At 41.4% G+C, this 15,983-nt stretch overlaps 2 protein-coding genes across 2 annotated transcripts in view; both read right to left on the bottom strand.

Annotated features, from left to right (window-relative positions):
- Positions 1–12,496, bottom strand: part of pgm5 (phosphoglucomutase 5) — a 29,933-nt gene extending 17,437 nt beyond the window's left edge. Inside the window, exons 1-6 of the mRNA XM_026188058.1 lie at positions 11,772–12,496; positions 10,205–10,367; positions 9,632–9,778; positions 9,298–9,423; positions 9,011–9,201; positions 6,545–6,699 (exon numbers count right to left, since the gene is read on the bottom strand). Of these exons, the coding sequence (XP_026043843.1) occupies positions 6,545–6,699; positions 9,011–9,201; positions 9,298–9,423; positions 9,632–9,778; positions 10,205–10,367; positions 11,772–12,029 (1,040 nt within the window). The 5' untranslated portion in view covers positions 12,030–12,496. The remainder of the gene's footprint in view (positions 1–6,544; positions 6,700–9,010; positions 9,202–9,297; positions 9,424–9,631; positions 9,779–10,204; positions 10,368–11,771) is intronic.
- An 846-nt stretch (positions 12,497–13,342) lies between these two features.
- foxd5 (forkhead box D5) lies at positions 13,343–15,952 on the bottom strand. The gene has a single exon (XM_026187911.1). It carries the CDS (start codon positions 14,592–14,594, stop codon positions 13,548–13,550), a length of 1,047 nt encoding a protein of 348 aa, XP_026043696.1. The 5' UTR covers positions 14,595–15,952; the 3' UTR covers positions 13,343–13,547.
- Positions 15,953–15,983: the final 31 nt, after the last annotated feature.

Raw genomic sequence — 15,983 nt, 5'->3', positions numbered from 1 at the left:
CGAGAGGAGAAGATGGAGTGCGTGTGCGCGTGAGTGTGTCTGTGTGTGTGAATACATGTGTATGTTGGGGTCACGTGGAGGGGAAAAAAGATGCCAACAGTTCAATATGTGGGAGGAAAGGGAGTGCAAAGAGCCAAAGTGGAAAAGAGCAAAGAGAAAGTCTAATAAAAGTTCCCAGTTGCAGATTACAAAATAGAGAGTAACTAATCGATTTACTGGAACTGCAGTGATGCGATAAGAAGAAAAATGCACACTTTATGCTAAATGGATCAGTACTTATACACTGCTTTTCTACTCAGTTTGAGCACCCAAAGCACTTTCTGCTAGACATTCATACAGCACTTTAAACTCATGGTTCAGCATCTTACCAGAGGATGCGTTACCACTCAGACTGGGGGGAGGGCGGGGATCGACACACTGACACTGACTTTTGATTGGTACTTGAGCCTTGAGCTTTCATTCGACCATTTCTACAACTTTTGGTTTTACGGCCAACAAATGTTTTTGTTTGTTAGCAGGATTAAGACAATTTAATATTTGCGTTCTTGCTTACAGCTTGATATAACTATCGCTTGAAGAAAAGGTTCGGTCTTTGATCCTATTAGAAAAGTTACCAGCTCAAGCCTGCTTAGTTTAGTTTTAGTTTTAATGTTTAGTTTGCAACAAACATCTCCACAGCAATCATTGCATAATATATAAACACTTTACAGGAGAAGTCTAAAAACTGCAGAACCAAATATTTCAACCAACAAAACAGATTTTGCAGCCAAGGGAACAAATACATGGATACCAGCATCGCAAATGCTCGTACTGTGGGATGTGGTGAGAGTTCATGGTGCAATACTATAAATGTGAATATGGGTGAGTTTCAAAATTTTTAAGTGGTTTTATACATATACACATGCATAAAACCCCCAGTGCCCTCCGCAGCTGTTTACAAGAGGATGGGATAAATGACCAAATAAGAGTAAACCAGCTTTATTCCCCCACCCTGGGGAAGAAAGTGCTGGAATGGAAAGACTGGCATTCCTAAAAGAAAACAGGAACTCTGAACTTCTGACGAGCATTTGATGTTTTGAACGGCACGTCCACGGCCAACATAAGCACTGACACTGACTGTAGCAGTGCTCGGCTTTCATGCAACGTTGCAAAAATGTAGCGTCCGAACAATGTGAGAATAAAGCAAATCGTGCTTTCTCAAGTTTGATGATTGCACCAACAGAGCTTTGCACACACACCCATGCATAGCATTCACATCCATACATCCTCAGGGATAAAGCACAAACAAGAACAGGTTTTAAGATCAAATTTCCAGTTCCACTAAAAGACAACTTCTTGAACACACAGTGCTAGAATGACTGTACAAGTGCATTTAAACAGATATAATAAAATGTCTCAGGATAACCGGGATGTTGGATTCTTCTGACGAGATTTAAAAAAAATTTTTTTTTTTTAAAAACCTGGCAGATTAATACGTCTGGAGACACAAGGAATGAAATTGGAAGGCCTATTTAGAGCTGCAATCCCCTCGTGTGTAGGTGTGAGCCGTAAACTGTAATGCTCTCCAGTCAAAGTTCATTTTCTCACACTAGTGTTGACAATTTACAGGCAAGGAATCTAAAGTCGGTCACATAATATACAGTATTTTTAAATGGTTAGTATCAATCAATTATTAGCTATATTATCCTTCCCTGTGAATACCTTCTTTAGGGTATTAAGGAAGTTCTATTTTTGGATGTTGATTATTTTGATGTTTACTGTCTGTGTTTTACTTACATTTAATCTTCTAATATACATGAAGCGATGAGCAAGTCCAGCCTTGCATGTATGAACAAAGCTAAATAACTTCATTCTAGGATGTGACAACACTGAGCTGCAGTTGAGGAAAGTTAGAGCAGGTCTGTCTTGAATGGTTTGGAAGCTCTGCTCCGACAAGATTAGAGCTGGAAAGAAATTTCATAACTGAGCAGGTAGGAGGTATGTCCACTTTCCTTCATCTCAACTCTCTGGAACCTCTGTTGCACACACGCTTACAATATGACCCACACTAAGTAACCTTTATCTTGCACCTTAGTAAATCCCAGCGGAGGGGGAAGGTACAATGAGTGAAGATGTTTCTCTACATCCGTGAAGTAAAATAAGGCCAGCTTTTGGCTTTGGCTTGACATTTTACCAAACATAGCCTTCAGCACCCTCACGCCTCAGTTTGGATTTAGGGCTCAGGCTAAAAGAGCAGCAATGCCGGAGCATTACTTGAGCTTGACCCGAACCAATAACCCTTAGTAGTCAAAGCAGAAATGCAATGTTAATTGCTGATAATGCTGCCACGGAACTCAACGCTGAACTTCTTTTTCTTCTTCTTTACGCTGCTCTCTTCAGGGGGCACCACAGCAGATCATTTGCTTCCATATCCCTATCCTTAGCAATCACACATTCTTCTCTGTGATCTTATTCTTCTCCTCCTGTCGACATCCTTTGTCCAAAGCATTTACTGTCCATCTTCTGAGATCTTCAAACCATCTCAACTTTGGCTCTGTTACTTTGTCTCCAAATCGCTTAATCTGAGCTGTCTTTCTGATCTACTCATTTCTAATCCTATCCATTCATCCTGGTCACTCCCAACAAAAATCTAAGAATCTTCAGCTCTGCCACCTCCAGCTCTGCCTCCTGTTTTTGGCAGCACTACCATCGCCACACCACATATCATATATCATATGTATATATATATTTACAACCATCTTGTAACCCTCCCCTTTCACTCTTACTACTACTATCAGTCATAAATCCCCCCTGACACTCAGTACATACTGTATATTCACCTTTCCATCCTCCTCTGTCTCAGTTGTACACAGATTCTGTTGCTTTCATTCCTCCACCTCCACCCCTCCAGTCCCTCATCCACCTTCACCCTACTCTCACTGCAAGTCACAATGTTATCTGTGAACATCATAGTCCACAGGAATCCTTCTCTGTCAACCTGTCCATAATCACTGGAAACAAGACGGGATCTTGAGTCACTCCCTGATGTAATCCCACCCCGACCCTGAAGCCATCTGTCTCTCCCTACCTTCCTCTCTTGGCATTTTATTCCATGATTTTTCTGTTAGTTCTCTACAAGTCAGAGCTGAACATACTTTAAAATTAATTTTAGCATAATTATTGGAAGTGGTCATAGCTATTTTGGAGTGCCAATCTCAACATACCTTTGTGACATAATGTCAAAACAGTTTTCTAGGATTTTGCAAAGCTGTGTCAAGAATATATTTGCTATCGATCATAGTAAATCAGGCGATAAATGTGCTTGTTAGAGCAATGTTTATCTTTGCCTGCCTAGTTCTGTGTTCTTGATGCTGCTCTCCCTGCCTGACCTGATTTAAGTGGCCTTGTATGGCGTTACCCGGCACAGCGTCGAGGTCAATTACTCCTAATGTTCTCTGTCAAAGTAAATATAAAAGGTACTGTGTAAAGGTTTTAATCACTTTAGGTTCTTATTCATCATGCAATACCACTAGAGAGAATTAGTGGCTTGGTTTAATTACTAATTCTTTCCTCAGCACAAAAACAATCCCGATGACCACAACGCCAACGGTCATTAACAGCTTTCTGTAACTGTTTAGCTACAGCACAACATCAAATATTTGACCTTTCTACTTTGCCGTGCTAATCAGTAAAAGAGCTCACATTTCATGATCGTAACACGCACACCAGTGGCTCAATCCTACATCCTTCCATCCCTGGAACTGTGAAAACAGAGGCAGATGTTTCCTTTACCAACATTTCCCACCCACTTTCCCTTCCTCCCTCACCGCGTCTTGCATAGCATGTGCACAAAGACATAAAATCACCCACGCACACACTCCAACCAAAGTGATAGATTTAAATCCAGCCTCCTGTCCACCTGAATCCAGTCAGTTTCCTTTGCTTATCTGAAAACAGTTGCATTCACTTTCTCTCTGTCTTTTCTGTTAACACACACTAACATACACATCAGCGCACAGAGTATATACACCATCACATTTATCAAAGCTTTTATAACACAGTTTGCTTGACTTTAAACACATAGCAGGGAGGGAACCTCAGTCTAAACACTCAGAACACAGATACACACGGTCTCCTAAAACAGCCCACACTTGGACAGACTCCAGGGTCCGACTTCACACTACTAAGCACTTCAACACTTTCTCGAGTTTATCAGGTTCATGCCGTTATATACATAACATGAGTGTGACATGACGAACTCGTGTCACGCTCATACGAGCGGCAGCTGTGAAACTAAGAGTGGAACAAAGTGACACTGGTCAGCAACAGTGTCATTAATTACCAGTTAAGTGATCACAGATTTGCAGATGTAGTCAGACTAATCAAGTGAAATCATGTTAAACGTGAAAAAAATCAAAAGCCTGTGTTATGCAGTTTATTATGCATGATATTATCAGTGGGTTAAGTATTATCTATAAGGTTGCTTCTACTTCCCAACTAAATTAAAGTTTCCAGTAGATAAATGCATACTATCATCAATACAAAAGGGCAAGTGCTCAGAAAGTAGACAACGAGAGATAAAGATAATATTAGAAGAAGAACTGAAAAGCGTGTGTTGGAGGCATTGCTTCGCGCTTCAGGGTTGCAGTGGGACATGTGACATTTGTGTCTTGGGTATCAGCCTGTGTGTGTGTGTGTGTGTGTGTGTGTGTGTGTGTGTGTGTGTGTGTGTGTGTGTGTGTGTGTGTGTGTGTGTGTGTGTGCATGTGTGTGATGAGGCCAAGCTGACTGGGGAGCCAGTGTATGCAAACCTTTCAAGCAACTCATTCAGTGTGATTATTAGGGCTCAACATCATAAGACATGACCTTAGGCAAGGAGTAGTGCAATATCAAGGGATGCAGTCTGTGTGTTTGTCTGCCTTAGTGTGCAACAGCACCATGTAAATAAAGATAACCAGCAATTCTGTGACGTAAAATTCCAATTCGCATACAATGGGGAAATAATTATTTGATCCCCTGCTGAATTTGTAAGTTTGCTCGCAAAAAGTTATCCTTCTCTAATTTTTATTATAGTTTCATTTTAATGGAGAGAGACAGAATATCAACCAAAGATCCAGAAAAGAACGCAGTACATAACAGTTATAAATTGATTTAAATGTCATTGAGTGAAAAAAGTGTTATCCAAAAGTAAAAATGACTTAGTACTCAGTGAAGAAACCTTTGATCACCAGATTTATTTGCTGCTGCTTGGCAACTCACAAGTTTAGCTCCCTCCACTCATTTTCTATAATGTTGAGGTCTGGGGACTAGCATCTAAGCCCCTCCATGACCTTAATGTGCTGCTACGGCATTATGTTTTGGGTTACTGTCATATTGGAAGACAGATTCATGACCCATCTTCGGTATTCTTTATGAGGAAAGGATCAGATAATTTCTTTGTAAATTAGCAAACTTACACATTCAGGAGGGGGAATGACAAAATTGTTTCTCTTACTGCCTCTAAGCATCTCTCACAACTGTGAAACCCAGATGGATCAGGGTTGGTAATAGCATCACTTCATGTGCCTTTCAGCAGTTACACACAGTAAAGGATTAGTTCTTTCACACACATAAAGACACACATGAATAAATGAAATAAATTTCACGGATGCTGTTTAGATTTTAAATCACACATGGTGGTTTAAGAAGACAGTGTGACACATCACTGCCCACCACAGGCCTCTCTTCATCAAGTACCCTTTTAGGAAGGAGTCTTTTGAGCTAAGAGTAACTTCATCGGGATAATGTAAAATATTGAAAATAGTGATTTACTTTCTTAATCTCGTCCAAATGCTTTTGGAAGTCCATTACCTCACTTTAGTGCATCTTTAATGTGTCTAGTTCATGGACACAAAATAAATATGCACCTATACGCTTCTTCTGGTAGAGGGTCAGATTAAATAAATATAGGCAGGGGTCAAAAGGAGGTTGTGTTGAAAGTTACTAAAAGGGAGGATGAAATCTTTGCACTTCTATAAGGTCTATTATTTATAAAATATTAAATCAGGATGTTAAATGTTTTAATGTAGTTAGGTAGCACATTTTAAACAGCTAAACTTCATGACTGCCATCCATATACATAGTCTTTAGCAACTATAGTAGATTCATCATTCATCAAACGGCTCCCTTGAGCAGCATTCTGCAGAAGCGTCAGCGAGGTGCTGTGCCGGGATCTCTCCTGCTGGAACAACGTTAATGGAGATGACTTTGGCGGTGATCACGTCCTCTCACTCACCACCCTCTGCTTAGCTTTACCCTTACATAACACACAGTATTTATAGGGGGGTGAGTAAGTGTGTGTGTGTGTGTGTTTGGTGTGTGTGTGTGTGGGGGGGGGGGGGTGATCTCACAGCTTTATTCATAGTGGGTGTCGTCCCTCTCCGGAGACTGGACTGATGCAGGAGTTTGTAGGAAGAGTGTGGGTGGTGTTATAGAACTTCTTACATCTACTGATTGTGTGTGTGTGTGTGTGTGTGTGTGTGTGTGTGTGTGTGTGTGTGTGTGTGTGTGTGTGTGTGCGTGGTACCTATCAAGGGCAGCACTGGTGGCCATACTTCGAGCAAATCCTTTGACGCCATACTGTCTGAAGTAGGGGATGGTGGAGAGGTTAGCACCCATGATGGCCACTGAGTCCGATGGGTTCACAAAGAAGCCATTTTCTCCAAGGATCATGTATCGGTCCTGAGAACACGACAAAACCATAAAGTGCTTTGTGAGTCCTGTGTAGTTAGTTAGCATAACTGCATTAATTAACCCTTTTTATAGTACATGTATTGCCAACAACCCCCACAAAAAGACCAAAACAAATTGCTTAATTCTCCTCAGGCCACCATTGTTGTATGTCCCTTCATTACAATGAATATAGCAACTCTAGTTTATTTTGAGTCGGTCCCCAGCACTCCATCCTGCTGCCGTAAATACTTTTGAACTCGCCAAATAATGACTTAAATAGTAATGAGCTGAATTCTGCTGAAGGGATAGGAAAGCTGTCACATTTAAGACACTGATTAGAACATTGTTGGTCTTTTCATGAGCGTTACTGATAATGAAGAAACATAAGAAACAACATCCTTTAAGGACAAAGTGTGTTTGTATCACAAACATTCACATTACTATAAATGATCTTTAGTAGACGGTTACAAAACATAGAACAGTACAAGTAACAAATTCTCAGTACTATCCCCCCACCCCCCAGGATTCATTATTACTGTGGGGAGCGTAGAAGATATCGGTTACTATATATCCCCAAAAAAGAAACATCCACCCAGTATGATAATAACCACCGGTGCTAATCACAGTGGAGATACCGATCCTTGGGGGAGAAACAGAGCAGATGTGATGTAATTCTCCTGATGTTACACTACTAAGCAAACAGTGTGTGCCTGTGTCTGTTTATACAGAATAAATGTCTATTGGATGACATTGTGGAAAAAGTGAGACGCCCGTTGGATTATTGTGCATGCACTGCAACTTTGCACCCATTGCCTTCACTCCTGAAATCAACGTGCAATTATAAACAAATAAAAAATAAATAAGGATTTCTCTGCTGCCTCTGGCTGGAGTCAATATCTTGGATTTAGCTTTTATAGCAATAAAAGTCAGCTAGGCTTAAAGAAATGAATGAATAGATTGTGGAGCAACATGGCATGTAAATACCACAAAAAGGATCTATTTAATTATTTAATATTATGGATTATTAGAGATATTATGTATGTATGAGAACTAAAACAGCCACAGCCACTTAAATATGTTCTTAAATATGATCCCAGCGCACACTCAGGTCAGTATTTTCTGTTTCTTTTTAAAAATATATTTTTAAATGACTTATTAAACCAAATTTTGAAGGATATTTGCAGGAGTCCAAGTTACTAAAGATCTCTTCATGCATTTTCCAATCCCTGTATTTTAATTTCCTTTTAAGCCAAATCCAGTTGAAGGAATACTGGACAATTCACAGGGGGCAGCTCATAATGTTCTTTAGGAACATCCTCCTGTGCAGTACAGATTAATAAGACCTCAGAAACATCCCTAAAATGTACAGTAAGTGATTTCGAGTATTACCTATTAATTTTTGCGCACTTCTTCCTTTGTCCTGGTTAATAAGAGTGTTTGCAGTACAACACAGATCAAAATAGGTTTTAGTGGAAAATTGCCAGTCATCCTATTGCATGTTATTTTATCCAGTTTTTGAATATCTTGGGGGTCTGTGTAAACGTTTCAAATGTCGCCTTAAATCTGTTGTTTTTTTCACGGTTGTTTGTTTTTTAAGGCAAACAGTACTGAAGCAGCTTTCCCCTCAAGACAGCCCAGAAGACATCCTACATGACTTTTGTCATTGTGCAGAAAATAATTATCTATATGTAAGAAATTGGTTCTACGGTTATGTAACTTTCTCCCTGCTCCCTTTTTTCCGGTGTAAATTAGTAGCCAGTTGTCAAAGGATGAATGTCCTGGGCAGAGGTAAGCTTAAGATTACAATTTTTCTTTAATAAAACTTTGAGTTTGAGTTCTTTAGGTCTTGCGCATGTTTCACAATATAAACAGTGAAGCCTTTCTGTTTCCTGAAATAATAGAGGGCTTTTAATTTGAAACTTAAACAGGAAATCTTGTTTGTATAAAGCGTTTACTGCGGTAACCAAACATTAACAGAGGTACGCAACACACTCTGTGATTACTGAATTACATTAAAAGCCACTTCTGGCCATTCCCTTGTCACAGTGGATTGCCACAGTAGGTAGCACTGTTGTTTTGTTTGACTTGGCAGTTTTATGCATGATGCCTTTCCTGACAAAACCCCCAAAGTAGATTTGTGTCTTCAGGTAGAATTGTACCAGCAACCTTTCATTTGTGAAGCAAATGTGTAAACCACTATTATATGGTACACTTGAAAGTATCAGACCATGGGTGCAGTGCTTTTCAGCACCACTACACCCATGTAGTCTTGAATAAATGATTGCACATTCTGGAGTAGGACTTCAACCAAATGGCTTACCCCATCTGCATCAAATGCCGCCCCAAAGCCAAAGTCGCCTCCTTTCATGGACTCTACCAGAGAGGTGGCATAAGTCAGGTTGGGCTCAGGAGGTCGGCCACCAAAGTCCTCCAGAGGTACACAGTTTACAGCAGAGTTAGCAGGAGCTCCCAACTCATCACACAGAATCCTACGTACATAGGGGCCCATCACTGTAACAAAGCAAAAGGTGAGTAGAAGTTAGCAGAATAATATGAATAACAGTAACTGCAGTGCAGGGCTTACAGGACGTATGCTGATGAACTGACCTCCGTTCATGGCATCTATGTGTATTTTAGGCTGATCTGGTCCTGTGAGGAGACTTTTAATGGCAGTGAAGTCAAAGATGTTTCGTAGCATTTGTAGATACACTTCAACCGAGTCTACAATCTCCACTGGATAGAGACAGAAGAACCTGTTAGTACTGGATGAGAGTATGTTTTTTTTCTGTGCATTTTGAGTGACAGAAAGAGGGGTTCTACTAGCATCACACAACAGGAAAGTTTGTAGCAATGTGGGGGAAAATCCACGCTTGTGGATAACACTGAAGAATTCAGAATGATGCAGAGAAGCTTTTTAACTAAACATGCACGAATGTTGTACCTCTGAAAGGTTTGAATTTGTTCTCGAGGTCAAACTCCTGTCTTCCGAGCCTAGAGAGATCAATGCGGAGATCGGGGCATATGGCGTACTCCTCGAGTGTCCGGCTCACCTGGTAGATCCTCTCCATCACTGTGTCTGGAGAGGGCCCTGCCAGACAGAGAAACAAAGACAATGAAAAATGCATCCCTCACTGGTGTTACAACTCCTGGCAGTGCAAGAGTCTTTGGATACATGCATGAGTTTACTTAACTGCCCATCCAGGAGAAGGTGTGGCACAAAGGCATGCTTAGAGAAACTTGTAATGTTATTAAAGTTTTATTTGGTGCCCTAGGTTTTTTACAAATCTAGGGCACCAATCTTTAACAAATCTTTAACAAATCACCTGTATTTGTCAATTCTGATATCACACTCCATTTTATATCATGGCCTAGGAGCCAAGTTGTAACATTAGCATTAATTTTTGCTGTAATATATATATTTTTTAAATCAAATTGTCTCAAACTTCTATTTTTGACTTTAAAATTTCTAAATAAGAGTCAGATGGAAAAGCAAATGTATTTTCTAAATCCTCACCTCCATTTGCCACATTGAACTTGATTCCAAAGTCTCCTCCAGGGCCTCCAGGATTGTGACTTGCCGTGAGGATAATCCCTCCAATGGCCTTGATCTTCCTGATGATGCAGGAAACCGCAGGGGTGGACAGGAGCCCACTGTGGCCAATTACCAGACGACCAATCTGTGCATCACCAATATTAGTGAGAAGCAATAATGGTTTCATATCATGGCAGATATCACCTGGTCTAAAATCATAATATAATATAATATCTTTGTGTTTCAAAAAGAGTCATAATGCTTTATAAAAACAGAATGCAACATATTTGTAAAAAATGTTAAAAATGTTTGTTCCATTTTCAATCAAACATATTCTTTGAATTTTTTTTTAAATCCAATCCATTTGTTTCTCTCCTGATTTCAAAAAGTTAAAAATCACTTCCTGTCCCAAAGAATCTTGTCATTCTGCAGGCGACTAATTGGCTGCCTGTTTTAAAAGGCAAATGATCTCCCTCTAGAAGGATGCCTAAATAACAGAACTACGCCTCTATTTATACTAAAGTGGTAATACCACCAACATAATTCTCCTTCTCTAAATAAAATTGTCCTCACTGGAGAGGAATTTGCTCTCCTGGCATCCTCTAAACATCCGGGATGTTGCATGTGTATATAAAGGACAGATCAGAAAGTGAGGGAAAGCCCTAACAAATGGAATCTTCTCAGTAACCAGTGTTGAGAAGGACAGCACATGCACTGGGTGGGTAGTTGGCAAGTGTTTCTATTATCCTTCTGGTTCTTTTCCTTGCAGTATGACAGAGGATCCCCAGCATGTAGACTTAGCCCTTGATAGATTGAACACCGAGGTGTAGGCAGTGTGTTAGCGGTGGTGGGGGGCAGACGTAGGCAGGAAAATAGAGCAGGATGGATGGAAGTGCTGATAAGGCTGACACCAGAAGACATTTGGCTGGACCAGCAGAAAGAATTTTTTTTAAACGCACTGATCCCCAAAACAAATTATATTCCTTTCCAATTTTCCTTTGGAACTTTTCCAAGCCAACTGCAAAGATCTCACAGCCTAAGAGCTGCAGGGACTTTCCTCCTCAGTGCCTCACTTTGTCTTCTTATTTTAACCTATTTGCAGCTGACTTGTTAAATTCAATTCAGCAGGTTTGTATGTATCAGTATCAACAATTACTGCAAATGTGAAAAAACTATAAGCGACTGCACAATTCTGATTTATTATAAAACTCCCAAAGTCCCACCAGAAGTAGCAGAATAACATCTGATGACCCTAAATTTCCCAGCCCAGTGAATTGTTCCATCTCTGTGTTAATGATTTAAACATATGTGCAGGTCAAAAGAAGCCATAGGCTACATTAACATCCTGAGTTTGTTGGTGAAGTTGAATAATTATTCCGCTGGTCTTCCATTCCAACAAGAAGTGTTTTTTCTAAAAGCGTTTAAGCCTGCTTGTAGTAACTCACACCAACGCAGAGCAGAACAGTAACATTACTGCTGGTTACAAATGACTCCTGCATGCTGACAGAGAGGAACAAATGCATGACACTGGTGGTCGCCCTATTCTTACCCCGTTTGCAGCTGCCATTTGCACTATCACCTCGATGGCAGCTCGGCTGAAGTAGCGGCCGTCGCTGCCCACCACCATGGTGCAACCCTGTCGGTCCCGCAGGTCGATGGAGGACAGCACGCTCTGGATGTAGTTCTGCAAGTAGTTTTTCTTCCCCTCGAACACCGCAGTCTTCCTCCGCAGTCCATTGGTACCGGGCCGCTGGTCCTCGAAGGGGGCGGTTTGGACCGTCACCACCGGGATCGGGCTCGTCTCCATCCTCTTTAACCAATCAAGCAAGTTTGGTGGAGTTTTTTGTTTGTTTGTTTTGTTTTGTTTTGTAGGAGTTTACAGCACTGAGTACAAAAATAAGTTCGATAGAAACAGCTCAAAGATGCAACTTGTCAGTCTAGAGTGAAGTAAAGGTTGTTTCCCCACCGTCGAGGAAAAAAGCGGTGACAGCAGTCCCACACAGGGACGAAATGGCTATAGTGACAAGAAACAGCCAATCAAAAATGTTTTCACCTCGACCCAAGCCAGGAGTCGCATCCTATAGTACTGGCTGAGCTAAGCAGCCACCAGCACTCTCCTCCTCTGCTGGCGGACAACTCCCTCTTCTAATAAGCCTGAACAACTGACTATGAAGAAAAAAATAAGGGAGGGGTGGACTCGTCAAGACTCACAATCAGCTGAGCCTCCGGCCAAAAATAGACATCTGACTGATGGCAAAAGGGAATTGTGTCGGCACCGGTCTGCAACCGGACACGCCTGTGTGTGTGTGTGTGCTTTTCACTCTAACCCAGGCCATTACTATAGTCACAGAAATCTAGAAGTATCAGAGTGTACCGTTTTTATTTAATTGTTATTATTTTCTGAATTGAAAATGTTTTGATAGATCTTGAATTCTGGGTGTTCTGTAAATTCTTAAGTAGCCCATCCCATAACACGGACCAACTTCAGTGCGCTAACATCTGCTCCAATATTTTGGAAACAGTGCGACCTTGAGGCAGAATGGAAAAAGTGACTTTTAATTATCATTATTATTATTTTGTATACTTGATGAAACACGTAAACGTGAGAGTACCAATTAGGGATACAGAGTTTCATTTCTAAAACCTGCTAATTAACTTTCATTTGAGTGAGTTTCATTATTTTATCGGCAATGACCAGTGCGAGTTTAAGCCCTGCGTTTGTATAGCTTTTATTCATTTCCTGGTTGGAAATGTGTTTTTATAATTTGACATTGACTTACTTTAATAAAACCTGATTTTTGTCATCATTCTTGTAGCCTGCAGACTACAAGTGAGTTCAGTTGATCAAGAGGAAGCAGGCCAACACAATGTTGAACCCTTACGGTAAATACTGTCAGTTAAATTATAGTAAGTCATTTTTGCTGTAGCTAAAATAAAAGTTTGGCATCACCTGTACTTCAGGTACAAATATCAATAAAGACTACAGAAATATAGAAAATCTAAGTGTTTTTCAAACTTACACACAAACAATAATTTCTGCTCTGAGTAAATCCACATATAGCTCTTACGAGCACTGTGCACTGACTCAGATTATAACAAAACTTGCAATCGTTTCCCACATATTCATTTTATTTTGCCACGTTACTTAATAAAAAAAACACATTCACATTGACGAAGTTTTCCCCTGAAGCAACCTTGACAAATATATTACAACACATCTTATTTACAGACATAACGCACATAAATATCATGCAATAAAAAAAACATTTCTTTAAGAAATGAGCTACGCCAAACATACAGACACTGTAAAGTGTTTTCAAAGGGTTCAGCAACGAGGGTACGACAGTCTGAGGTGCTCGTTTATAAAAGGAGCAGTGCTCAGGATGGGAGGAGGGCAAAACTGATTCCTTGAAGGCTGCAGGAGGGTCGGAACCAAACAGGCAGCAGGGCCAGGCATGAGTTGACCGTAACCGAGAGCACCGTGCGGGCCTTGCTGTGGATTTGAGTTGTGCTGACTGATAGAAGAGGGTCTGCTCATGATGCTGTCGATGCTGAAGGAGCACTTTGCCTGTGGGCCGGATTTCGGCTCAGCTGGTTCTGCTGCGCAAAGCTGTGCTCTTAAGTCTTTAGGCCCAACGCACTTTCCGTGGCTGTTCAGGGGTTGTGGTAGGAGGTGGTAGGATGAGGAAGGCATCATGATGCTTTCCTGCAGGGGCATGTAACGAATAGAAGAGGCAGCCGTGTGGCTTACCTGGCCAGTTATGCTATATGGGTGTCCGTACGGCCGGCAGCAGTTAAAGCTGGAATAAAACATCAGTCCGTCTTTGCCGAACTCGGGCTGGTTTCTCTTGAACCGTTTCCTCCGGCGAAGGAAACTGCCGTTGTCGAACATGTCCTCCGAAGCAGGGTCCAGAGACCAGTAGTTGCCCTTTCCCGGGTTTCCGGGCTCCCTCGGAATCTTGATGAAACAGTCGTTAAGGGAGAGGTTGTGCCTGATCGAATTCTGCCAAGCGGGAAACTTGTCTCTGTAGTAGGGAAACTTGTTGCTAATGAAGTCACATATGCCACTAAGCGTTAGCTTCTTCAGCGGGCTCTGCAGGATAGCCATGGTGATGAGAGCAATGTAGGAGTACGGGGGCTTTACCGAGCTGCTCTGGGCTTTCCTTGACGCCGGTGCGTCTGCGCAGAAACTGTTCTCGCTTTCCCCCGACGATTCTGGTTCTGAAGAGTCAAATTCCGCACCAGATTCTGCTGAGGAACCCGTAGAGCACTCATTTCGATAGTGGACATCCTCGCCTACTATGTCAATCGCATCCTCTTGTATAGGCAATCCGGCATGTTGTGAAGCTTCAAATTCACTTGAGAGAGTCATGGTCACACCTAAGATTTCTCACAAACGCGTAAAAACTAAACTGTGCCAAAGAGGCCTTAATGGTTTGCCGTGCGTAAAAACCAACAGGCCCCTCGACTGTGCGTAAAAGCGAATCTATTGATACTCCTTGTGCTATCGTGATGAGAGCTGTGGCTTTATATCCTAGTAAGCTGCTGCCCTGCAGGCCAGTCCCATTAACCCTCTGGACCTATCAGAGTAGCCTTACACCGCGGGGAGCCCCGGGAAGCAAACAAATGAGGAAAGGGGGATTGCGTGGTCCTGATGTGCGTAAGGCCCATTCACACAATACATAGAAACACCACGGTGCCAGTATGTTATTATTGTGTTTATTACGCGTTTTATTTCAGTTATACAAATCCTGGAAGCGGAGACGTTGCGCGCGCGCACACACACTCTTATACAAAAAACATTGCATCTGATTTACTAGTTGTTGGGTTTGGGTTTGTTTGTTTTTTTCGCTTTATGGTTGCCGGTATCGAAATCTTTGATTCTTCATCGACCTGTAACTGTCTTGTTCTAAGAAACAAATAACAAGTTAAAACTTACATTTTATATTACAAATCGCACAGCAGCAGAGTGGTGTGTGCGTGTGGGGGGGTGTCTTGAGAATTTTAACACCAGGTCTAGCACGTGATAAGAAATCAAGGCTTTCTCACTCGGAACCCCCTGTGGGTTCGTTTAGTTTGCCACCTCTGGATGCCCGTGGGTGGTTTGACCATGAAAATGGCCATGGTAGGGCTTCCCGCAGCCAGTTAAGAAAAGCTGCAGCAGTCGCCTTAACGAGGCCATCAGCATCAGAATCGCAGTCGGAAACGGCACAGCTGCACGGTGCGCTTTGTGTTTGCGCGCACCTTGGTTTTACAATCGCGACAAATGTAATGCAAAGCCGTTCTTAAAGCAAACCTGGCCGACATCAGACATGTGCTAAAACAGCGCTGCTGTAGCATCTCCATTGCAAATGACTAAGTTGGGGAAACTCCACCCATTTCTTCACCTGACAGGACCTACTGTGCGCGCAAGAGATGGTTCTCACATACCTGTATCAATGAAGGCTTAAGTAACAAATACCAAAAATAAAAAATAAAAATAGAGTAGCTGTATTTGTCAAGGGCGAATTTGTCAAGTGTTACAATCATCAACTAAAGCTGCAAGCGCTATTATTTGACAATACTGTGAGGGGCGCGCCTCACAGTATTGTCAAATAACTGCATTATTCAAAAGAAAATAAATGACACAGTGTATTTTTTGAAAAGGAAATTAATTTAAAGAAAACCGTGCTACTTACATTTATCTATTCAGAACAATATTTACAAGCAGTGATGCTATTTTACCAGGAAACTGATGAAAAACAATTGTTTTGAGTAGGTT

The sequence above is a fragment of the Astatotilapia calliptera genome, chromosome 12 (genome assembly GCF_900246225.1).
Source record: "Astatotilapia calliptera chromosome 12, fAstCal1.2, whole genome shotgun sequence".
Classification (NCBI taxonomy): domain Eukaryota; kingdom Metazoa; phylum Chordata; class Actinopteri; order Cichliformes; family Cichlidae; genus Astatotilapia; species Astatotilapia calliptera.
The sequence above is the reverse complement of the archived record's forward strand: the minus strand, read 5'-3'. Positions and strand labels throughout refer to the sequence as shown.

What these genes read in the sequence shown, in the direction of transcription:
- foxd5 (XM_026187911.1), bottom strand. Translation starts at nt 14,594, where the DNA reads ATGACTCTCTCAAGTGAATTTGAAGCTTCACAACATGCCGGATTGCCT.